Genomic DNA, 26,193 nt, shown 5'->3' with positions numbered 1-26,193 from the left:
TGGCCACCTTTGCGAAGGGGCATTACCGCCACCTACTGATCCGGGCTCCTATACTCTGGATCAGGCTCCTATATCCCATCCAATATTCTACACTACTCACAAAAAGTTAGGGATATTCGGCTTTCGGGTGAAATTTCAGGAAGAACCTATAATGCATTATAACCATTACAGGTGAACTTAATGTGACCTTCTGTAAACTTTTGAATGCACATGTCCAACTGTTCAATGTTTCAGTACTTTTTGCACAAGTTGCTGTTCTCTAACAAGGAGCTTAACGGCAAAATTCACATCAGGTGTTTGATCCATGAATCGACCAATAAATTTCCTGGTTCAATTAGAATTGGTATTTAAACAGTCCTCCTCATTATGCTGTTCACATTTTGACATCATGAGACCAAGACGACACCTAACAATTGATCAGCAGCACCTCCCCATTGCGAGGCTTCAAACAGAATGTTCTCAGATGGAAGTGGCCACTGAGCTTAGAGTGTCACAGAGTGTCATCAGCAGGTTGCAACAGAGATACAGAGAGACTGGAAGAGTCACAGAAAGGCATAGAAGTGGACATCCTTTGGCCACATCCCACACTGATGACCGCTTCATTGTGAACAGTGCCCTGTGGAACCGGATGATGAATGCCACTCAACTCCAGGCACGTTTAAGGGAGGTGAGAGGCACCCAAGTGTCATGTCAGACCATTCGAAACCGTTTACATCAGCATGGTCTGCGTGCTAGACGACCTGCAAGGGTACCTGACCACACCACCAGGCACAGGTGTCATCGTCTTGCATGGGCCAGAGAGCATTTACGCTGGACGAGGGACCAGTGGGCTCTGATGAAAGCCGATTCATGTTGAGCAGACATGATGGCCGCCAACGATGTTGGAGACATCAAGGAGAGCACTATGCATCATCCACTGTTGTCACCAGACGAGCCTTTGGTGGTGGTGGTGTTACTGTGTGGGCAGGTGTGTCTAGTCAGTACAGAACTGCCCTACACTTTGTGAATGGTACAGTGACAAGCCCATACTACCTGAATAACATCATTAATCCAGTCATTGTGCCCCTGCATGACCAACACAGGCCTAATTTCATCCTCATGGACGACAATGCTCCAGCTCATCGAGGTCGCATCATTAGGGAACAGTTGCTGGAGACTGGGGTACCTCAGATGGAGTGGCCTGCACTTTCTCCAGACCTGAATCCCATAGAAAACCTATGGGTTCAGCTGAGTCGCCGTGTAGAGGCTCGGAGCTCTGTACCCCAGAACCTCTATGTCCTGAGGGCCGCCCTTCAAGAAGAGTGGGATGCCATGCCTCGGCAGACAATAAGTCGACTTGTGAACAGCATGAGACGTCGTTGTCAAGCTGTAATTGATGCTCAAGGGCACATGACAAGTTATTGAGACACTGACATTTTTTGTTGTGGTATATCCACCACTGTTGTTGGCTTTTGTTTCAAGAAATTGTTTGAGATGAGGAAATCACCAGTGCATGTTTCTACTTAAATGCCCTACTTCCATGATATAATATCACTGTAGCGTGAACTTTTTACATTTTCCGTAAATTTCACCCGGAAGCCAAATATCCCTAACTTTTTGTGAGTAGTGTATATTCCACCTGCCCTAATTGATCCTAAAAATATATAATAAAATAACTGAAATAAAAGTAAAAGTATCCCTCCCCTCATATTCTTTTATATACTCCTATACTCTTTAGAAAATCCACCACCACCCTCGATTTAGCTGCACCACCTTCACTAAGTACATCCTTCAGCTCAAATCCTTTGACCCCCAGATGCCTCAACTTATCCCTCATCACTCTTCTATGATCTTCATACATCCTGCACCCCAGCAATACAGGTCCCACCGACTTCTCCTCCCCACATCCCTCGCATAAACCTCTCCTCCTACCTCTTTTTTGTGTCCTCCTATTTACAGACATCCCCCTCTCCAGAACAACTACCCCAAATCCTGTCACCCCAGTCTCCATGTCCTTTGATCCATCCGTGAATAATAAAGTCAAATCCTTATAGAAAGTCTGAGTAAGACCCTTAAAGGCCATCAATGCATTCACTCCTCTTCCAGCCTTTGTCTCCTCCAGCAGCCACCAATCCACAGTTGGCCACACTAACATCCAAGGACCCACAGCTGGATACACAACTGAGGGGCAAAAACTAAGACTCCCCACTCCAAAATCTTCTGCTATTTCATTTCCTATCCGACCAAAGTTCTTCTTTTTACCTTTTCCATTCTCCCAGCAGTCCCTAAGCACCCCAGTTGTAGGGTGAGAGTCTCCATGTCCCTGCAAGCTAACCCAGTAATTAGTCATTAACTGATCCCTCCTTAAATCCAGTGGCATCTCACTCAACGCCACCTGTAAAGCAGGCACAGGCGATGATCTAAATGCCCCACTGCAAATTCTTAAAGCCTGGGCCTGAAGTACATCCCGCTTCCGAAGATGAGTCTGGGCCGCCGACCCATACGCAAATCTGATATATGGCCATATATGAACATATATTTTAAATAATGGGACATATAAGTTCACATATTTGGACATATATTTCAGGATATGTGTGCAAATATGTGGCATAAATATTTGGTCTCTGACATAAGGAAACATATATGTGCATATACTGGATTACATTATTTATTTTCCACATATATTAAGAACTTTAAGTGTGAATATGTGGCAGATGTATTTGGTTTGCACATATATGATGCAATTATGTATACATACATGCATTGTATATTTGGATCATACACTAACTTTCACAATTCACGCGGGAGACTCCCGATATTTAACCCTATCTCCTGCAATGCTCCCAGTCGGTAATTTCTCCTGCTAATCTCCCGATTTTACAGTGAAGGAAACAAGTCAGATTGTTGGGGGTATTTGTCACAGTATCTGGTGACCCTGGCCTGCCTGCGGGCGGTGACATGACTCAAGATGTGTCCCAATTCAGGGTCTGCATCCTTCGAAGTCCGCATTCGAAGGCCAGTTACGTCACAACACTGCGCGAAGGCCTGTCCCAATTCATCCAAAGTCGAAGGATCCTTCAAATTCGCACTTCAAATGCGTCCTCCTTTTCAGCCGTTGGTAGCCGATTCGGAGGATGCACTGCGACTATCCTTCTTGGGCTCCCGTATCCCAAGATGCTTTGCGTGCTGCTCCCATACACAAATCTGATATACGGCCATATATGTAAACTACATATTAAGTATATATGTCCATGTATGTCTCATACATATATGATAATTATATAGGCATATATGACAAATATATTTTAAAATATAGCAAAAATGGCCACTTTCAAATATGTTCCATATATTTTTCCAGATATACACATATATGGCAAATATATTTCTATTGCATAAATGTTAATATATGATTTAGTCATATACTGTTAATCATATTAATGATTAAAATCATACTTGCCAACATTGAGTTGGGAAAAATTGGGAGACTTTTTTTTTTTTCTTTGAATGTGCTTGCCACCCTTGTGACCGCATGGACATGTGGTAACCCAGCAGCCCTGTGCTGTTTGTGGGTTGTGTAGTGTTTTCGCTCTTGCCCAGGTGGGGAGGTGAACCCTGGTCTCCTGCATGGCAAGTAGAGACACTATCCACTGTGCCACTGGGGCTTGTGTGGGCTCTAAGAAACACACAGCATGAGTGACAGTGGTGCTTGGGAAAGAGTCACCTAAAAGTAGTGGTCAAACAAATGCTTTTATCTCAATGACAGTAAGTCCAAGTGGAAAATATAAGATATCATGACAAAAGTAAGGCTTTGGGTTTTCAAACTGTGTCAAATTCTTTTCAAACTCCCTGAACAAAAAATCCCTGAGATTCGGCGAGTTGAAAAGGTGTGTTTCTCCCTCTCTCCCCAGCTTGTGGTTTCCAGATATAATGGGAGTCTATGGGGGAGAGAGCTGGCACTCCTGCCTCGTTAAGTGTCAGCGTTTAAAACGTTGAAGCAACTTTGCTTTTGTATTTACATTTTTCAGAGCAAAACTAGTTTTCCTACTACTTTATCCTGAATTTATGCATGTTATCTAAAAAAAAAAAAAAAAAAAAAAAAAAAAAAAAAAAGTGAATTTCCTTTGGGATGAATATCTATCTATCTATCTATCTATGTGGAGTGAAAATTGTCTCTCTTTCTCTATCCATCTCATCTGTCTGAACGCTGAACTGAGCAGAAGACAGAAACCCCGCCGGCAGTATCAACGCTACTTAGTGAGTGACTGAAGCTGTGTCCTAATTCAGGGTCTGCATCCTTCGAAGTCCGGGTCCTCCAAAGTCCGCGGCCTTTGGAGGACCCGGACTCCCATTCCCACTTAGACTCCCATTATATCTGGAACCCACAAGCTGGGGAGAGAGGGAGAAACACACACTTTTTCAACTCGCCAGTGACACTTATATGTAAACTACGTATTCAGTGCCTGTTGTCCAATTTATCCTTGTCCCTCTACCATCATTTAGACGCACTAGGCCTCTCTCCTCCATCAGATCTTCTATTGTAGCTCCTGTAGGAAAGATAGGCCACATCAGAGCCTATCTCAGGGGGCTCAGCGGCAGAGGCACCAACTCATGAAGGAGACTCCATGTTTATGTAAATATACAGCATGTAGCTGGAGAGACAATATTGCCATTTTCCCATACTGCCCAAAGCGGAAAAGCTAAACATGCTAGCCTGTGGAGCTAACATTAGCCTTGTCATGTAGCGGCTCCATGCTTGATCAACATTTGCAGATGCAGTTGCCACACAGATTGAAATAAAAAAACAAAGTCATATTGTAGAAGTTAGTCAGTGTGTGAGCTGAGGAGTGTCCAGTCCAAATGTCTCTCTGGGATGCATGATCTGAGCTGTGGATTCAAGTCCCTCTTTCTCTCTCATGTCCTCTGTAGTGATGCTGTGCTCATCCTTTTCTTTCATCCTGTTCTGAGCCCAGTTCAAAAGCAGCTGTTTTTTTTCATACAATTAGAATAGTTCATAGCATTAGTTTGACACAAACATGTATGAGTGACACTCTCACCTTCTTGGTGAGTGTGGTTGCACACCAAAACTCAATTTCCTAGAGTATTTTGGGAAACAAAGACTAGTCTAGTAGGGATTAATGTTGCATATTCGAGTAATAACAATGGCAACAGTTTGCAGAATAACTTAAAGTTTTTTTTTTCTTCTTCATTTGAAGTACAACCCAGCCATAACAGAGTGGAATTCAGCAGTTTAAAAATGCTGCAACATGGCAACAAAGCAGTCAGTGCTATGCCCTGCCATGACAGAGGAAACTCCAGCACCACAGACAGACTGGGAACAAGATTCAGCCCTGACCATTTTCATCTGGACCAGCCCCCTTTTCCCCCAAAATACGCACTTATGAGTTGCATAAAACAATATCAGGCTATTTCTAACATATAGGCAAAGCAACAGATATCAAGGTGGCACCCTAACAACAGGTGTACTTACAGGGTTTCATAAAATAATATAATAATAAATCATCACCAAGAAACAGCCTGGAGGAAAAGTTGGCACCCCAAGAGGCGCACTTAGTCATCTGATAACGCTCGACGCACTTATGCTACATTTCCTAACTTAAATCAAACACATATTACAAAGTCATCTGTCATGAATATAGTCTATGACAGAATGCATCACTGTTATCATACAACAAAAGAGCCAAACTCAATTTTCCCTTTGGACAAAAGCTTCCCTTATGGCCTAAAGGTGATCTGGAAATGTGTGTGAAGTTGGACATGAATTACCAGCGCTCTGTTTAGTCCATCATCTGACACTGTTTGAGCTGATCTGATGCTATTCACATATCAGGCTTGACAGTCACCATCTCTTGCTACCAACACTGTTTAAACAGGCTCATTCACTGCTGTGGTCAGGCTGTCACCCCTGCTGGAGCGAGCCAGAGCCACTGATCAGCTGAGCCATGATGGCACCTCACCTTGACATCATTTAAAAAACAGCAGCACAGCAGCTCTGAGGAGCAAACAGAGGAGAGTAGCATGTCCTACTGCAGACAGTGAGAGGACGTCTCATCAGTGCGCTCCTTTCTGCCATTCTGTCGATTAGCCCATCATTGTCCAAAGCCATAAGAATGACTTTCTCTGGAGCCAGAAGCATGAACACGTCAAGAGGCATGTTAACATTTATGTAAATGAATGCTCTCAGTTGTTGAAATATGCCTTTATTGTGGCAGACTGAGAGAAATGCAGGTGTGTTGTGTTATGGGAAAAAGGTTGTCAGCCAATGAGAGTCGCTGTTAGGGGCTTGTGTAAAAGAATGAGGATGTCCAGTAAAGCTCTCCTCCTGTGAGGACTCCAGTGAGAGCAGACCCACTGTGTTTCTTCTTGGCTCATGTCAGGTGTGTTCAGCATAATCTCAGTCTAGCACTGGGTTCTCACGTTAAGGACGCTGTGCAGTCGTGTTCTGATGACATCAAGTGTGAGAAATGATCATAACAGAGCACTTTCCCACCTTGAGGTTATATGTCCTTCTCTCCATATTTGTTCAAATGTGTCAGCATTAGCTTTAGTACTTCCCCTGGTAATTGTCAAAACATTGCATAATGGCAGCTAAATAGATCAATAGATAAATATTTGCTCTGAATAGCTGAGTCAGCCCACACCCATAGCAAACTATTAGCTATTAGCCGACCAATCAAATGATGGGAGTGCCACATGAACATCCTCTCCTGCAGGGTATGTAACAGGCACTGTGTGACCACTTCATTTCCCTGAGTACATGAACCTGACAGAATATGAGCATAAGAATGGGGTGTGGCACAAAAGCTAATATCTCACATGTAGAGCTTAAATTTATAGCTATTAATGATATCAACATATAAATATATGCTCTAGATAGATGACTCAGTGTGAGCTAATAGCAGAATATTGAAGATAGGTATTTATGAAATACACAACAGCACAGAGTCCTTCAGGCATGTGTACCTCTATTCCCTGCTTTTCACCCCAGGCCTGCCCCTGATCCTTCTTACTAGTTCAGCTGCTACGCGCAATATTTCAATGGAATCATGCACTTTATGATACAAGCATGAAATTTGGCACACTGTTAGAGCATGCCCTAAGGATAATTTTTGGCTATAGGGCCATCACAGATTTGTCCCGTGGTAACCGTGGCAACCATTTTTCAAAATGGTTGCCACGGCACAGGCGAAGGATGGTTAGAATGGTCACAGACAAGCCACAGACCACCTCCAGAGAACTACAAGAACATCTGGCTGCTGATGGTGTAGTTGTTCATCGTTCCACAATCCAGCGTACTTTGCACCAGGAAAAGCTCATTGGAAGGGTGATGCACAAAAAGCCTTTCCTGAGTGTTCATCACAAGAAGAGTCGCATGAGGTATGCAACAGCACATCTGGACAAGCCAGACACATTTCGGGAAAAAAATACTGTGGTCAGATGAGACTAAGATCGAGTTATTTGGTCAGAACAAGATGAGGTATGCATGGCAAAAAAAACACACACCAGTTCTTAATTCCATAAGAAGAACTTATTGCCTATTGTGGAATTGTCAGTTATCATTATTGGCAAAATCCACCAATATAGCAAGATATTATTTTTTTGTTAACATCACACACCCCTACTATGAAGTGTAGAGCAGCTTCTGCTGAGTGTAACACACCTGGGGCCAGTGCAGTCACCCAGCTGACAGTCATCCTGCTTGGTGAGATGGTCAAGTCATGTGACCATCAGTTACTGGATGATAAATACACAAGCACATAGCGCCACCTGCTGAGAGATGAGTGGAACACCACTTCCTCCATGTCCATTGAGAGTGATGCTCCTCAGCAGTCTTCTGGTGGTACAGCAACACTCCACAAGCAGCCCTCCTCCCAAAACTCCACCTTGTGCTGGTCATCTATCCACCTGCACTATACCAGCCTCAGCCACCCACTGCATCTGGACATCAGTCAAATAAGCTCATAGTCATCAGTTAGTAGGCATATTGTTTTTTTGGGAATACATCTCTTTGGAAAAATCAAGCATTTTGACATGGCTCCTAAACCGGATATAAATATTGTAGTTTGTGAGACAGACTCACTTAGAGGAGCTGGCACCAAACCCAGCAGTTGTTACAACATGGGGAAACTAAATAGAGCAACAATTCCCAACAGTGAATGCTCTTAAGGAAAACAGCATATTAATGTGTCATGTGGGTCTATGTGTTTGTAATGCTGGATTTCAAACTTCAAACAAAATTCATTTACTTCTAAGAACTTTGAAGAGCCCAGCGAATATGAGAGTTTTTAAATAAAAATTGTTAAAGTACAAACTGAATCACTGAAGGTGGTTTATGACCTTCTTCAGCAAAATATAGATAGCATAATTTAACACAATGTATAAAAGTAATGTGTGTGTGGACAATAATGTGGGTGTTCAAGGTGAGTGTTTGTGTGTGTAGGTGTGCAGTGTTTATTGCAAAGAGAGTGGGACTGATGATGAAAGACAAGAACATCATTGTGATAAAAACACCCTGACCAGCTGTCTGTCATACACATCAGCTAGAAAAATGTACAGTATATACAAGGAGGAATCTGAAAAAATACTGTTTTTGTCAGTCACAGCTGAATAAAATGCACACAGGTTTATTTTCAAAAGATACAAAAACAAAACATTTATATTTCTGTAAAATGATTTATTCAGTGTACCCTCACACTGCACAGTGGAGATGTATTTTCCTCTGTATGACTATGATGACGATTATGATTCTTCTTCACTCAAATGATGATGCAGATTGGAAAATTAAAATTGAAACTATTATTGAATAGTCAAATGAAATATAATGCATACAAAGTGATAAGTTAAATGTCATTTGCTTTACATGCTTTTGCACTGTAATAAGGCATTTTGGATTTCATTATCCAACACATGATGCATTATAAAGGTGGCAACATATATGCTGCATCCATGAGCTACATCCACTTGATTTCATGGGATGAGCGAATACACCACTATCTGTATCTGTATGTATTCAACCATCTACATTATCCATATCCGCATCCGTACTTGGAGTGGGCAGGGCCTAAGCCGGAAGTGGGTGGGGCTTAAACCGGTATATTATTTTAAGCCTGGAACTGATACAGGTTGATCAGAAGTTCCTATATTTATTGTTTATTGGAAAACTATTTACAGTACAGCCAATTGAGCTTCAGATCAATGTTTTTGATCACAATAGTAAACAAACTATTTACAGAATAAGTTTTTTATAAACACAGAACATGTATGTTCTTAAGTGCATCAATGAATACAACACATCAGTTAGATGCTTTCTGAAGAAGGAGGAAGTTACCTCCGAAACATTTTTGCTTTAGCACGATGTGGAGCAACTGGCCCTAATGTGAGCAGGCCCTTAGAGAATGGTCTGTATGGGGTGATTTCATTCATTTTTTTTTTTTTTTATTATCACTTACCTAGGCAAGGCAAGGCAAAGCAAGTTTATTTGTAGTTAGGAGGAGTCATTTCTTAAAACATTTATTTTTCTGCATCGTCCCCTCCTACATTACTGATCCCTTGGGTCTAGAAACCAGCCTCATCTGAGCTAACAGTCGTCATCTGAGACACAATAACAACCACTGAGCTCCTGTCTTCATTTTAGGATGAGGTGCAGTAGTAGTCAGCAGGGGCCAAATCAGGACAACAGGGCAGCTGTGGAGCCAGTTCAGATCCACATTTCTGTGTAGCGGCCATGGACACTGTGGAGGTGTGGGCAGGAGGATTGTCCTGGTGGAAGAGCTCACGTCTTGTCAGCTGTCCACTCTGAATCTCTTGGGAATCCACCTTCCTGGATGGAGGTGGTCCTCCAGGCTCTCCCTGCCATATTTGACCTCAGTAGCTCATGTCTCATGTATGACAGGGCATCCTCCCCAAGTGTGGCCACCAGGGTCTCTGGACCTCCTCACGTGTTCAGCCCTTCAGACAGAGGTAGCCGCTGGATGCTTGATGGCTGATGGTTTCCATTTTCCTCAGAACGACTTACTGTAAAACAGTCAAGATAATAACTTCAAACTTTTTGTGTTATTATTGAACAAGCTGCATGCAAATTCAGAGAAGACCGGAGAGCTCATTTCCATCTTAGACCACTAGGGATGGGTATTGTTAGGATTTTATCGATAATGATATTGATACCGATGCCATCGTTACCATCGTTGGTATTAAATTATTGTAATATGCAATTGAGTATTGGGCAATCAAAATAGCACTTTATATTCACTGGGCAATTTGCAATATAATAATGCACTTTACACTTTGGCACTCTGCACTTTAATCAGCCCCTCGACATATAATTTAGTGTTTAAGCAGTGGTGAAATGCGCATGGTCCCCTGAGCCTTGGCCTGTATGTTTTATGATCAACTATGTTGTTTGTTTTGTTTTGTTTTGTTTCTTTTTATTCTATTGTGTATGAGCGTTATGTACAACACCAACCTGCCAATGGGACTATAGATGGAAATTAGCCGCACGGCTACAATCTCACATGTTTACATTTATATGTGCATTAACATGTACTGTCCCATTTCTTTTAAAAAATAAATAAATCTACAATCTACAAATCTGCTTATTTATACCGATAGTTATGGATACTCTTATGGATACTACTCTCCATAATTTGGTCGAAAGAAATAAAGACATGACCTAAAAAGATGTGAAAAGATTCAGCAGTTATTTTATTATTACTTTTTGCAGAGGTAACAAATTAAGTTGTTTCCTTTGGTTCCCTGCCTGCCTGCTCTCTCTGGGTCTTTAGGACATGGGGCTCTATTTTCCCGGCGCAGCGCAGGGTGGCGCAGTGAGGCGCACCCCGCACAAAGCTATTTTCGACCAGCGCAACCCGTGGGGCGCACAGTTTCTTATTTTCCCAGACCGAGGTTCGCCGAGATGGGAGTGGCGGCGCAGCAGGGGGAGGTGCCGACAGATTCAACCTGGCGCAGTGACATTTTCGTGCCAAAAGGCTTCGCCGAGGTGCGCCAAAAGCTCGCCTCCTGAAACCACGTCTACTTTCGGCGCAAGGCGCAGCGGGGCCGGCGCAGTGGAATTTTGGCTGGCAGGCGGGCAGTGCGCACATGTCTCCAAAACCTCACAGATTGTCAGGCACAGTAACAATGCAATAAATAACCACAAAAAACACAATTCAATGCTATAATCTCAATCAGCACATAAATGTATCTCCATATCGACTGTCCCGACACAACTGATGTCAGATCAAAGGAGACTGGCACCGTTTGGCATGCGCAATGGAAACCCAACCTGATCACCTGTCAGTCAAACAATGTGTCCAGTATGGTGATGTCTTTTTTCCGGTCATGGTGTCTGGCACTGCTCGTGTTAACTACACAGATCTTCTTCCATATATATAAATATTCCACACTGGGTTTCCGTTATCCGGTAATCACCGGACTATGACTGGTAGCCTAAAATCAGCCAAAGTCCGGTAATTTTTAAATGCCCGGTGAAAATATTCCCTCTAAGCACAATTTGAATTTTATTAAAACAGTCAATTTTCACGTAGTTATATTTATTTATTTATTTATTTATTTAAAAAAAAAAAAAAAAAAATAGCCTGCGTGATCCCTGTCTCCAGTGTACCAGAGAGGGAGAGAGAGAGGTTTTTCTCTGCAGAACCGGATCAAAACAGCGCAGCAAAGTCGCCTGGGGGAGAACAAGGTCGCAAGACTGATGCGCATTGCAAGTTGCGGAGAGACACTTGAGACTTTCGATTTTAATTCAGCTGCTGAATTAAGTTTTTATTGCATCTATTTGATTTCAAGTTGGCAGCACGCAGCGTTATTAAAATGGTATGAGCCAGTTTTTTTGTTTGCAAATTGTAGTTGCATTTGTTTGCAATTGTATGCAATGTTCATGTTAAAAGAGCACAGGCTTGTGCAATATTTATTTATTTATTTATTTTAGACGTTACGCACTTGAGTCAATTGACGGCACTCATTTTATTTGATATACCCTACTTTTCAATAAAAATATTACGCTATAAATTGACATGCCTTGATGTCATTCTTATGTAGCCTGCATATAATTTTAAGCTCAATAAATTCAGATAATATTTGACCGGAATTTCAAACATTTGTCCGGTAAATTGAAAACCTGCCGGTCACATTGTCCGGTGCCAATTTTTTTTTTTCTAGGGGAAACCCTGATTCCACACATATAGAAAATGTAAAATGCATCGGTTCCTTGCTAGACTCTGGGCGTTTAGAACAGCAAATGTAAAAGCTTTCATGAACCGGATTTTGTTTAAATCTCTAGTATGTCGTTGCATCAGTACGTGACGGGAGTCAAAAGTTGCAAAACAAACATGTATTTATGAATACTGCGAGGATTATCCTTTGATGTAAAAACATTCATTAAAAATGGGGGCTTCACAGTTAAATTTATATTTGCTTGTAAAAATCAATAACTTTAACAGACGGTGACAGAGCTGGAAAAAGAGAGATGCGAGGCAGGTAGGTAATGGAAAGACAGGGGACTCAGGAAGACGAATTTAAGGATAGATGCATGGATGGATGGATGGACAGATGGATGGCAGGTAGCTCCAGCGACATTCCAGCAGCCAAGACTGGCCTCACTGCGTGTGTCACGGCTGCTCTCTTTCTCCATGTCAATTGTGTGAACGTTCATTACGCCTTCGCGCAGCGCATTTTAAAGGTGAGGACAGGGGCTCATTTGATTGGTTTAAAGTGAATCGGCTGTGTCAAACCCACTCCACGCCTTCTCTCCTCCCTTGCGCCGGTAGGAGGAACGGCGCAGTAGTTGCGCCAAGGCGCACGGCGTGCCAAAATAGCAAAATCCACTTGGCCACTCCCAGTTGGCGCAGCGCAGCTGCGCTGCGCCTCCGCCTCGCCTGGTCTGCGAAAATAGAGCCCTTTGTGTCTCAGCTGGCACTCCTTTACATAGTTGAGTGTGACAGTCATACAGTGGTCCTGTGATTCTTGTCCACCCATCAGTGGTAATGGCTACATTTGACATGTTGGCAAGCTCAGCAATGAGTACGTTTGCATGCACACCATATTTCTGTATTATTTGGAATATCCTCCATATTCCGGTTGTGCATGAGTCATGTAAACACGTACCGAACCAGATTAAGGTCATATTCTGGTTGGAGAAAATTCAGAATCAGACCCCTGGCATGTGCCTGTTCTAACCAGAATATTGTGCCATGTAAACACCTTAATCGGAAAATGCCCCGTACCGGAATATTCAGTCATGTCTGCGCATGCTCGATTCACAATGAATCCTGGGGTCTCTGTTGTTATGGTTACTGCAAGCGGGGAGAACGACATGGCGAAAAGCAGCAAGAGCCAGGAGACTGCAGTCTGCCTTCAGCTGATCAAAGACTTCAATATCATGTATATATCAATATCGATCTTCTTCCTCCCCTTCTTCTTCTGCTTTTCTGGCAGACCAGACGCCTATAGGCATATTGCTGCCCCCCGCAGGTTGAGTGTTGCATTACATAAGAGCATGGAATACGCTGAAACATGGGGATATGCCAAGTAACATGTAAACGGAATATTCCAGTTGCTGCAGCGCGTATAAACACCTTATGCGGAATATTACCTAAACCGGAATACTGACCTCAATCGGAATATGGTGTGCATGTAAACGTAGTCATAGATGTTTTTCTTCTCAACTTCATACTAAGCAGGTATGAGCGTGCTTGATAAAGTGTCTTTGGAAGAGGTGTGGTAACTGAGGTTAAAGGCTGTGGTCATCTCCTGACAGTGGAAAATATTAACAACCACATAAGCAATACAAAATGTAGTTCCAGGGGAGTTCCGATGTGTTATTCACATCTATTTAATGTATTTCGTGTTTGTTTGTATTTTGTATATAGTGGGGGAGGTTATTTATTCCGGTTGTAAATATTTTGGGAGATATGTATTATGTAATTTAGTATATAGAATGTGTGTGGTACTGACAGATGGTATGTGCCAACTCGTTAGTTCAGCTCTCCCTACAGTATATAAGCCGCCTATGGCCACTCAGGCCAACTGACACCCTGTCAGCCATGACTGGAGAACAAAGAACAGAAACACGCAGTTACACCATGTCAAACTTATTCACCCAACAAGGTGGGGGATGGTTAGGAATGAAAAAAGAAATGGCAGCTACGTCAGAATGAATTAACGTTACATAAATACCGATAGCAGCACCGTTTGTCCAAGAGCTCATCAGTATTTAGGTTCTGACAAATCAAGAACTGGTACCAATTTAGAACCGGGGCTCAATACCCATCCCTATAGACCACAAACGTATGTATCACTTCTTCAACGTGCCACTGATCTGCAGATGCAGAATGCTGTCTGCACTGTGACACCAACCCCACGCTGTCACTGTGGGCTTGTTTTTAAAACCACACCCACATGGGAAGTAGGGATGGGCAATACCACACTTTTAGGATTCGATACGATACCGATACTCTTTCTTGCATTTTCATCGATACAGATGCCGATACCGATACTGATAATTTCTTACTGGCAATTTTTTTCATTCAAAATATTATTACATTTAAGACAAATTACGTGACAAATACAGACCATTTATACCATATTTATTATGGTCAATACATAATAAAACTAAAATTAAAATAAAAATTAATATGAATGAAATAAGTTAAATATGAACAAAAATTTGCACATTTTCACTTTTCTTGTCAAAAAAAGAAAAAAAGACCGATCTGCCATTATTTTCTGTGTTCCTCCGGCTCCCACATTCGAGCCACTCTTGCTGGCTGTGCTGTCAGGTGACACGTGACACGGGCCAGCTCAATACGCCGCCAGGCACAGGGCTGTGTCGGCACATAGTAAGTGAAGGAAGCTATCTAAAACAGCTGAAGGTTTGCATGCACCCCCAGTTCTTATTTGTTAGTATCGATATTTGTTTAAGGAAATTGATGCCAAACGAGTAGCATGTGAGTATCGATATATCGATACCACAGGATCGATACGCCCATCCCTAATGGGAAGTTGTACAGCAATGCATCCAAACTAGTCTACACAGATGTGTTATGATCAGGAAGTAAAAAAACTAATGTTACTGCAGCTGAAATGACTACTATTCTGCAGTGCTATCACTGCATTAAAGCATGATGTCTAGGGCGGATGTTCTAGATGCGGTGAAGTTCAGGGTTTTGCAGTTGAAACTGCAACATACATGCCAAGAGTCAAGTGTCTGGTTGGTGTTTATACTTGTACGAAGTTTTTGATTATCAGCTGGCTTTTGTCTTCTAGTGCCTCTACAACATTATGATCTGTTCTGCAGACAGGTTCTGTTAATTCTATGAAGTATGTGGCAGATGCATGTAGCATGGTGCACAACACACAGCTGAAGCGTTCTCTGTCCACTACAAAGAGAATGTGTCAGCATCCAAGTTGTATTACACTTGGATTCTGGGGCTGTTTAACTATGTAGTGCCACAAAAATAAATACATATTTAGATGATGGTTCTGAAAATATCACTGTTTTTTACAAATATATAGAGCTGCAACAGGAACATGTGATACACATTTAAAGACACAGTCAGTGCACATTTACAATGCAAAGGAAACATGCAATGACGTCTTACCTGCTAAAACACAGGCCTCTGATGGGTCCCCCCCTTACGGAAAGAAAATATATTTACCAATATATGAAATGCAATGTATTGTAATGTATTAGAATATATTACATTTAATATGCGAACAACAATGTATAGAAATATATTATATATTTGAAAATGTCTCAGAAATAAATGGTGTAATATATAGGTGAATCATATATGTGGCATATATGTATATATTGCATCAATATATTGCAATATATGTTAATATATGGAAAAATACAGCAACAATTGTGCATTTCATATATTTGCCATATATTGCAATATAAATATATATGTGTCCATATATTGACTTTTATATGTATAAAAGTCCTTCATAATGTATTTACATTTATGTGATGAATACTGGGTTAATATATTTATAAATACATGATCTATGACATTCCAGTATATGGGAACATGTATTGGAAATATACGTAAAATTACAGCTGCTGTGCAGCGATGGGTGGGGTCCAGGCATTTTTAGGAAGATGCTGCTCAGTGATCAGTCACGCTCACGCAGTTTGGAGCACATGATTAAGATGTTCACATTACAATGTGGATTCTGCACCAGTCGAGGTTCGAACCTGCAACCTCTGGAACCAAAGACAGTCATTTACCGCCCTGAGCTAATTGGCAAGTAGCAGCTCACTAGCAGCTTGACAATTTGACTAAGCCAGTGGTTACATCGTGTTTTCCTGAAACTGAATAGATACCAAACATAGCAAAATAAAACTGCTCTGCTGGCTCAATCATGTTGTAACTATAATATCTGCTGGAAAAAAAAAATATATATTTTTTTTCATGGACTGATAATTATACTTCTACCGACTTCTCAGTCATTTTTAACCGGCAGATGTTTCATTTCAGCTGGGGGTGTGTCATTCCAATTTAACGTCAGCTCCGATTAATGTGGCTATGCAGCAAAAGTAAGGACAGTAAGCAGCCATATTAAGGCTGAACAGAGTTATATAATCACCTTTTCAGGCTGTTATCAGTTTACCTCTGAAATAAAGAGGACAGTTTTCACAGATGTGTTGATTTATTAAAAGTTCATTTCAATGTACAGACGCAAACAAATCTGACAAATTAATTAAATAAATGACCCAGGAAACTCATAAAGACTAAACAAATGAATAACGATTAATAGGCTAATTAATAACTGATAACAATATACAGCCGCACATCTCCGTGGAAAATCTTACAGGCAGCCTACTGTCCGTGGTGCTGACTCCGCTGAGGCACTTTATTATAGAAATTAAAATTCACGGAGGGTCTTGTTCAGCTCTTCTTTACTTACAGCTGAGAAATCAGCTGTTTGCCCGGTAGTCTTGTAGACATTTGACGGCCCAAGACGTTGACCGGGCCGTACCGGCTTCATTTCCTGACCTCTCCAGCTGATCCAGCTCTTCACTCGTCACTGTCGCGTATCTCTCCTTTTTCTCTTCTGTCTTGTCTTCCTCGTTCAGACGTTTATCCAAACTTAGTTCGCCAAGGAAATCAAAATTGACAACGAAACGGTTCATTATGCAGGCGAACAAAGTTGACAGCGGCTTTTGATGCGGGTTTCGGTGAAACGCAGATTCGGGCAATAAGATGTTAGGCAGAGTATTATTTTCATTGATTGATTCAGTATTTTTATTTGCGCACGGCTAGCTGTGCTGCCATGCTGATTTGAGCACATTCTAAATGTCTGATTGATCAATCAGATTGCTCGGTCGGATCTACGCAACGTAGTCTCATGTGTTATAATTTTAAAAAATCTCAAGTACCCCCTGGATTTCCTCTAAGTACCCCAGGCGTACGCATACCCCCATTTGAGAAACACTTATCTAGACAACAGGGAGATGATGTTCATTTGTTTTTAACAATGATTGATTGGCTCCATAAGTGAAAAATTGATGTTTAAAAATGCCATTTTTACATTGACTCCAATTGTTCACATGAGAGCAAAATTCAAAATGCTGTCAAAAATTCAGTTTTTGAGATACAATTCTGAAATTTACCACACATCATCGACCATGACTCCAGAATTTTGTCAATTTTTTTCATGAACATTGAATATTTATTTAGCAAGACTTTGCAGGTATATGTTTACAGTAGCGTTTACAGTAAAACATTTTGATGCACTGTAGGCTTAATTTTTGATAAATCAAAAATCTGTGAACATCGTTTGTGTAGGACAGTCTGAAGATGCTCTGTAGCAAGTTTGGTGACATTTGAGCAAAAATTGTGGGAGGAGATAGGTTTAAGAAGTTTTACAGTTTTTGAAAAAAAAAACAGAGTGATGGCTTCGTAATTTTCAATAGGTTTAAATGTACAAAAGTTTCTTCTATATTGAGGCTACAGTTTGATGAAAATTGTGCAGCTGTAGCACATATGGTTGATTGTTATGAATTTTCAAAGTTTTGAACTTTAAAGGCTTGCTATAGCGCCACCATCAGGACTATTGGCTTGAGTTTGCAGCTGAGGTAATCTGGCATGGAACTGGACCTTTGTGCAAAGTTTGGTGAGTTTTCACCTATGGGAAGTATGATTTCCTTGGAAGAAAGAAGAAGAAAGAAAGAAAGAAAGAAGACCTGGGAATACAATAGTGTCCTACGCTGTCCGGATCCTAAATATATGCCATGCGTGGTCCATGCATATGTTATGGTTGTTTATTGGAAAATATGCAATGTTAAGAAAAATCCCAATATATTTTTTTATATATTATGTTGCGATATATATATACATATATGGTATATGCATATATTGCAGTATATTTGAACATATAAAGACAAACTATTGCATGTAAAATATAGTGCCGTTTTTGGTCTTGATTGCAATATTTTTTTTTTATATGTATCAATATATAGACATGTATGGTCTATGCATATATTTCAATATATTGTAAAATATAAAGACTAGTTCCCATATATGGAAATGTATTATCTAATATATCACATGATATTTTCCAGTATACTGCAATATATTTTTGTTTCGTAAGGGCCTCCTCTTAGTGTTTCCTTAAAAGTGCAACATTTATCTCAATCAACATGTGACATCATTTAATAACTTTCATAAATCAACCTTTGTCATCCAAGTAACTGTACTAGGTGTCAATTAGACAAGAGAGAGAAACATACCTGTAATGGAAACATTTCTCTTCCTCCTATAAAATGATACCAGAGAAAAAAATCATCTTGGTCAACAGCCAGATGCTGATTTGACAGCAAATGTTGCTATCAGCTACATGTTTTGGTTTTGAGCTCTAAATGCTAATCCTACCTGCACTTCTCTTCTTTCTTCGCCACATTGCTGCAGCTGTTAAAACTGCAACTATTATAACAGCAACCAAGAGCAGTGGTACAATGATCGCTGTCTTGTTTGAACTGTCATGTTTTGGTCCACATTCAGAATCAGCTGAATGGTTTCCTGGTCTGATCTGCTGAAGACCCTCAGATTCACATCTGGAATAATGATGGAAAAAGCTGTTAGTGAAACATTTACAGATGACATGAACTTACTGCAGCTGTAAGACACCAAACATGACCATCACTGCTCTTGGAGTTGTACTTACTTTGTGTGAGGTTGGCAAGATGTAAATGTTCCATTTGAATAAGTTTCCCCTGTGCAGTCGCTGCACTCTGTGTCTGTTGTTGCTGTTCCTGTGCAAGTGTACAGAAAATAAAATGAAATAAAAATCACAGAGATTTTGTCAGTTTTTCAAGTGACTGTCTTAAGACTGAGGTCGACTTGTACAGAAAATAAAACGACAGGGAAATTCCAGAATTGATGTCATAATCTTTCAAATAATTGAGTTTCATAAGTCAGTAAATTCCATTAGACAGGTCTAATGTCCTCTCAGTGGATCTGTGTAGTAAAAGGTATTTATGCATCCAAACAGTTGCACAGGTGTGTTGGAGCCAGTTGAGGCAAAGTGCAACAGAGAGGATCCTGCACACTGCTGTTGCATTGCATCACACTTCATTTGCTGATGTTTTGCTCCCACTGAATATTGTGTCTTATGCAGATAATGCTAAACACAGTTCATGTCCATGGTGCTGAGGATCCTTCTGTGGGGAAACTGGTATGGAATCAGATTTGTGCCAAAATGAGGAAACAAAACTTCCTCTGTACCAAGCAAAAACTGGAATTTGAAAGAGGAAAAAAACAGTGGGGCAAACAATGTCATCTCAAAAGTAAAAAATTATGACTTTGCTCGATTACACAAATAATGTGTATGCAAGTTCTAAGTTTTACTTTTGTGAGGACTTTTTTTGCTTTGGTGTTTTTTAGCTCTCTCAAATTGGTGTTTTTGCTTGATACTGAGGAAGTTTTGTTTGCTGTTTTTGGCACAAATCTGATTCCACAGACTGGAGCCTTAAATATGAGTCGACAAACCTCTTTGGCTCATGTATTGACCAGGTTTACAGCTGCGGTGTTTCTGTGCTGCAACACAGCCGTCCCCTCTAAGATCAACACAGAAGAATCCATCTTGTGGTTCACAAACAGCATCTGATGTTGTTGTGCACGGCCTTTTCACCTGTAAACCTGCATCTGTCACCACAGAGAGCTGAGGTTACATATCAAGGTACAACACACACATTCTCTTATGCAAAAGCTACTGATGTTTTTACTTGCTGCTCATGCTTGTGATTGGTCTGGTGCCTCGGAATACGTGCGCGTTTACGGCTCTTGATGAAGCAAACCTGGATCAAATGAGCAATTTGATGACCAGCGTCGTGATACCGGTTATCCCTGATCACCATGATCTCGATTAGTGTAGCCGGATAGGTCTGAGAAATCCAGGGAAAACTGAGCTTGCTTCATGATACAGGCCTCAGGATATACACACCATGTTTTTTCCATGGCGCTGGCATAGAACTGGACCCGGTCCCTGAGTGCTGTGCATCGGCTGCCCACTGCTCCTAATAGTTAGGACGGGTCAAACTGCAGAGGAAGAATTTCCCTACAGGGATCAATAAAGGCTGCCCCTTACTATCATTTCAAGTTTATTTGTGCTACAGCAGCTTTGTCTAAAAGCAGATGATGGGCTGCCATGTTGGATTTTCTTTCATATGTCATAAATATGATGAACTACAATGGTATTACTGTATACTTCAAAACATAAATCTTTTCATGAATCTTTTCAAGCTGATTATTTAGCAGTTTATTTTATTTCTTTTATTTTTAATGCCAGTCTACTCCGACTAAGATCAGGGCGGCAATCACTTCCCACAGCACATGGGGGCGGCATGGCTCAGGAGGTAGAGCGGTTGTCCGGTAACCAGAGAGCTCCCGGTTCGGTCCCCGGCTCTTCCAGAGTGTGTTGAAGTGTCCTTGAGCAAGATACTGAACCCCTCACCGCTCCTGATGGAAAGCTAGGCGCCTTGCATGGCAGCCTCTGCCATCAGTGTGTGAATGTGTGTGTGAATGTGAGGCAAAACATTGTAAAGCGCTTTGAGTGGTCAGTAGACTAGAAAAGCACTATAGAAATGCAGTCCATCCAACCACTTCCCACAGCGAGTGTGTCTGGCAGGGCTAATAGAATGAGAAGAACCACTCAGGTGCTCAGATTTCAGATTGTCGATTTTAAGTTTTAAGTATCAAGATACTCCACTAAGAATGAGGCAATCAACTGGAAATGTACCTGCATCACACTTTTTACATGGAAAGCACTCTGTTTGTCCATTAAGCTGATCCAGGAAGGTTCCATCAGTGCACGGCTCACAAGATGTGCTTGTGAACTTTGTGCAAGGTTTATTAACTCTGTTTCCTGTGGAGCAGAAAAACAGTATTTCATTTCATCTGATACAGTTTGGCCATTAGAACTTAACAAATACATTTCACTAAGGCAGAACACTTGTGCTTTTGATCTGTACAGTGCGAGCACAGTGAGCAGAGTGACTGTTGTTAAACTGGAGGAGCAGGCAGCTCCTGCCCTGCTGCTACTCAATCACTTGTCAGATTTCTGCTCAAGCAGGAGCAAAGAGCTGTGTGCTGGTGAATCCAGCAGCTGAATGCTCCTGGAGCTCAGTCAAGTACTGCAAAGATTCAGAGCTCTACCACAGCTAAACATGCCTTTAATATTCAGGAGAATCTTACCAGGGGGACACATACGACAGCATTCCTGTCCTACTCTGTACTTGGTGCCATGACAAGTCAGAGCATCTCCAGTGACGACATTCAGCATAAATATCTATGAACAGAGAGAAAATGATAATTAGCAGTTGTTTTCTGTCAGTCTAATCTGGTCAAAGTTGACATCATTAAACCTGATGTGTTTTATTACCATCAGTGATACAACTGACAGAGGTTTCCTTCTCGGAGGCATTTCCTTTGGAATGGTTAAGGCTTTTCAGAGAATCCAGACACCGTCTCACTGAGATTCAAGATGAGGAGAGATTTAAAATCCATCTCATGAGGAGGATATCTGGAATTTAAAAATAGAAATAGAAAGCATTGTCACAGCAGTTTCTTTACTGTGTGTAGCTTGCATGTGTGTCTTTCACTTTCAACATACACTCACAAGCCAGGGTGTAGTGGAGGAGCAGCCTTCTCCCACTTTGAAAAACAGAGGAATAGAGAAAAAATACTTTTCATCTGTTGACTGACAGCTTGCCAACCTATCAGATTTATGAAAATGTCTTCTAACATGACAGAGTGAGTTTTCATAAGAGTGTGCAGGCTGTCAATCTGATTTTATTCCCTGTTGAATTGGAGTGTTTTTCAGGGGAAAAAACATTTGGGAAATGGCAAATGAATGCTATCGTGCTTAAATTCTGAAAGTGAACTTTAAGGCAAAATAATTAGTAAGGCCCAATTGTTTAGAAGATGGATGATTTGTGGTAAAATACTCATCTTGGTTAATATAAAAAGGTACCATCAACAGTTCAACAGACCAGGAGCACTGAAGACTTCAGGAGATTTGTCTGGTTTTAGACACGTTAAGGAAAGCAAAACTGATTTTAGGAGGATAGTGAAACCTATCAATAGAAAAAATGTGTTGATTACCAAAATAAGACAATAGAAAATGAAGGAATATGCTATTATTTTCCAGTCTTTATCACATGGCTTCATTAGTTTCCTACAGAGCCCAACATTGTAGGAGCTTCATACCAACCTCTCTGCTAAACAAATGAATAACGCTGTACTGCTGCATCATACAGCACAGACAGAAATCATAACCATATGCATGGAAGGAAACAATTCACTGAACCAACCATCCAATCCATAAGATGGCTAATATGCCGTGTCCAAAAAAGTCGGTTGCTTTAACGGAAACTTGAAACTGTGACATTTCATCATCAAGTGTGAATAAATCAATGTGGCTGTACTTTTGAATTTCCACATAAATACATATGAGCAGCAAAGGCATAGTATTCAATGAGTTTGTTGATAATGTTGTTGCTGAATTGATTTGTGGTCAGCATAATCATAAACACCAAATGGATGAAGAACATGCCATCATTCAATAATGTTAATTAGATATTGAGCATTACTTCAAAATGCTACATGGCCTAGAAAGCTGTTTCAACTGTGAAGACATGAAGGCCAAACACTTTCTTGTGCCTTGTCTTACTTTGTACAGTGTGTACAATTAATACCAGGATGACAACGTGCTATTAACACTTGACATTTATTCAAGAGACTGCAGGTTAGGCGTGCATACAGGAAGGCTGACTTCTACATACTGACTGTATACCTGAAGACACACCCCCTATGTATGTTGTATGGACCAATCACAGTAATCAATAGGTAAACAGTAGATGGCGCTAGAGTATAGTATAATGGCACATCAATGTCATTCCAATAATGACTTGAATATTCTACATGCCTTAACTGTATCTGTGATAAAATAACTGTCAGCAATATTTCTATGTTCTGTATAGAACTGTTTGTTACATTAAATGTTTCTACAAATATGTTAGCTGATGAATGTTACACTTGCTGATGTTTGCATAATAAATAATTCAAACCAAGTCCAAATGCACAGAAAACAGCTGAGAGCAACAAGAGGACTGATCTGTTGAGTGTGTGTGAGCACAGGAACACGGTCAACCCTGATGTACACTACCAGTCAAACGTTTGGACACACCTTCTCATTCAATGTTTTTTCTTTATTTTTACTACTTTCTACATTGTAGATACATACTGAAGACATCAAATATATGAAGCAAGATATATGGAATTATGTAGCAAAGAAAAAATTGTTGAATAACTCCAAATATGTTTTATATTTTAGATTCCTCAAAGCAGCCACCCTTTGTTTTGGTGACAACGCTGCAAACCCTTGGCCTTCTCTCAGTGAGCTTCATGATGTAGTCACCTGAAATGGTTTTTACTTCACAGGTGTGCCTTGTCAGAGTTCATTTGTGGAATTTCTTGCCTTCTGAATGGGGTTGGGACCATCAGTTGTGTTGTGCAGAAGTCACATTGGTACACAGCTGACAGCCCTTTTGGACAGCTGTTAGAATTCATATTATGGCAAGAGCCATTCAGCTAAGTAAAGAGAAATGACAGTCCATCATTACTTTAACAACTGAAGGTCAGTCAATCCGGAAAATTGCAAAAACTTTGAATGTGTCCCCAGGTGGAGTCGCAAAAACCATCAAGTGCTACTGAAACTGGCACACATGAGGACCGACCCAGGAAAGGAAGACCAAGAGTCACCTCTGCTTCTGAGGACAAGTTCATCCGAGTCACCAGCCTCAGAAATCGCAAGTTAACAGCAGTTCAGATCAGAGACCAGATAAATGCCACACAGAGTTCTAGCAGCAGACCCATCTCTAGAACAACTGTTAAGAGGAGACTGCGCCAATCAGGCCTTCATGGTCAAATAGCTGCTAGGAAACCACTGCTAAGGAGAGGCAACAAGCAGAAGAGATTTGAGAGAGAAGAGAAAGTGGAAATCTGTGCTTTGGTCTGATGAGTCCAAATTTGAGATCTTTGGTTCCACCTGTCGTGTCTTTGTGCGATGCAGAAAAGGTGAACGGATGGATTCCACATGCCTGGTTCCCACTGTGAAGCATGGAGGAGGAGGTGTGATGGTGTGGGGGTGCTTTGCTGGTGACACTGTTGGGGATTTATTCAAAATTGAAGGCACACTGAACCAGCATGGCTACCACAGCATCCTGCAGCGACATGCCATCCCATCCGGTTTGCGTTTAGTTGGACCATCATTTATTTTTCAACAGGACAATGAGCCCAAACACACCTCCAGGCTGTGTAAGGGCTATTTGACCAAGAAGGAGAGTGATGGAGTGCTGCGGCAGATGACCTGGCCTCCACAGTCACCGGACCTGAACCCAATCCAGATGCTTTGGGATGAGATGGACCGCAGAGTGAAGGCAAAGGGGCCAATAAGTGCTCAGCATCTCTGGGAACTCTTTCAAGACTGTTGGAAAACCATTTCAGGTGACTACCTCTTGAAGCTCATCGAGAGAATGCCAAGAGTGTGCAAAGCAGTAATCAAAGCAGAGTCATTTCCCTGTCGCCACTCCCTTTCAAAGCAGCATCCAGACTGCCAACAACACAGCCCGGCGTGGCGGGGCACAGAGCCGCACCCTGCCAGGACTGACTGCCTCTTGTTCTAATCTGACCATCGACAAACTAGTTCTTTTCATCCTACAAACACCAATCAACAAGTAAGCTCTTTATTCCAGGATGTCCTGCAAACTGGCACATTCATCAGAAGATTAATGAAACGTGTCCACACAGAATGGCGTTATTTCCAAGTTGGAAGGCCTTTGTTCCCTTCTCAGAGAGCAAAGTCTGGAGTCCGATAAGAAGAGATGGCTTCCTTATTTACCATCAAACAATCCAAACACAGATCCTTTACCTGTACAAGAAGCATTTGTCAATGAATGAATGAATGAATAATACACGTTTCTAAAAAGTCATTGGTATTGCTCTTGCAGAAGCAAATATCATAGTTCAAGTTTAATCCTTAATATGTGACTGTACATCACAACATCCAGATGACCGTGTGTGTCACGGTTCACGGTTTACCCCACTGTACACGACTCGTGTGTTAAACAGGCTGGAAGACGACACAAGAACCAAGCTGATAAACACGGTAACGTCGTCGAATAGAAATTACTCACCCAGACTGCGCACAAGGAAGACGGCTTACTTTCCATTTTAGTCTGTGTTCACAGTGGTTAAAAACGTCCAAGTAACGTGTACTGTAGGAAAGAGGGGCAAGTGTCCCGCCCATCTGCACTCAGTGTTTACATCCAGTCCCGGTTGGGTACAGACCCTGCTGGTAACTCTTGTGCTTTCCCCCCAAAATTCACATTTGGCAGAGGCACCAACTCATGAAGGAGACTCCGTGTTTATGTAAATATTCCGCATGTAGCTGGACAGACAGTATCGCCATTTCCCGTATTGCTCAGAACGCGAAAGCTAAACACGATAATAATATGATCAACATTTGCAGATGCAGCCGCCGCACAGATTGAAGAAAAAAAAAAAAAAAGTCAATATGTAGATTATGTTACAGTTAAGTCTGTAAGCCGAGGAGTGTCCAGTCCAAATGTCTCTCTGGGATGCATGATCTGAGCTGTGGATTCAAGTCCCTCTCTCT

The 26,193-nt window shown here is 41.3% G+C and overlaps 1 protein-coding gene across 2 annotated transcripts in view; it reads right to left on the bottom strand.

Moving 5' to 3' along the window:
* The window catches only part of LOC115362120 (tumor necrosis factor receptor superfamily member 14-like), a 74,253-nt gene extending 48,449 nt beyond the window's left edge, over nucleotides 1-25,804 (bottom strand). The window contains exons 1-11 of one of the 2 annotated variants that reach the window (XM_030055917.1): nucleotides 25,712-25,804; nucleotides 21,898-22,038; nucleotides 21,711-21,804; nucleotides 21,256-21,381; nucleotides 20,007-20,162; nucleotides 19,183-19,270; nucleotides 18,891-19,072; nucleotides 18,749-18,774; nucleotides 18,614-18,628; nucleotides 15,612-15,642; nucleotides 9,632-10,011 (exon numbers count right to left, since the gene is read on the bottom strand). In XM_030055917.1, the coding sequence (XP_029911777.1) occupies nucleotides 9,932-10,011; nucleotides 15,612-15,642; nucleotides 18,614-18,628; nucleotides 18,749-18,774; nucleotides 18,891-19,072; nucleotides 19,183-19,270; nucleotides 20,007-20,162; nucleotides 21,256-21,381; nucleotides 21,711-21,804; nucleotides 21,898-21,939 (840 nt within the window). In that variant the 5' untranslated portion in view covers nucleotides 21,940-22,038; nucleotides 25,712-25,804 and the 3' untranslated portion in view covers nucleotides 9,632-9,931. Of the gene's footprint in view, nucleotides 1-9,631; nucleotides 10,012-15,611; nucleotides 15,643-18,613; nucleotides 18,629-18,748; nucleotides 18,775-18,890; nucleotides 19,073-19,182; nucleotides 19,271-20,006; nucleotides 20,163-21,255; nucleotides 21,382-21,710; nucleotides 21,805-21,897; nucleotides 22,039-25,711 lie in introns of those variants that run through there. The other variant, XR_003928474.1, reaches the window with a different exon arrangement.
* Between the last annotated feature and the right edge of the window lie 389 nt (nucleotides 25,805-26,193).

Source organism: Myripristis murdjan, chromosome 7, assembly GCF_902150065.1.
Source record: "Myripristis murdjan chromosome 7, fMyrMur1.1, whole genome shotgun sequence".
Taxonomy (NCBI): domain Eukaryota; kingdom Metazoa; phylum Chordata; class Actinopteri; order Holocentriformes; family Holocentridae; genus Myripristis; species Myripristis murdjan.
This window is presented reverse-complemented; position numbering and strand designations above follow the sequence as displayed.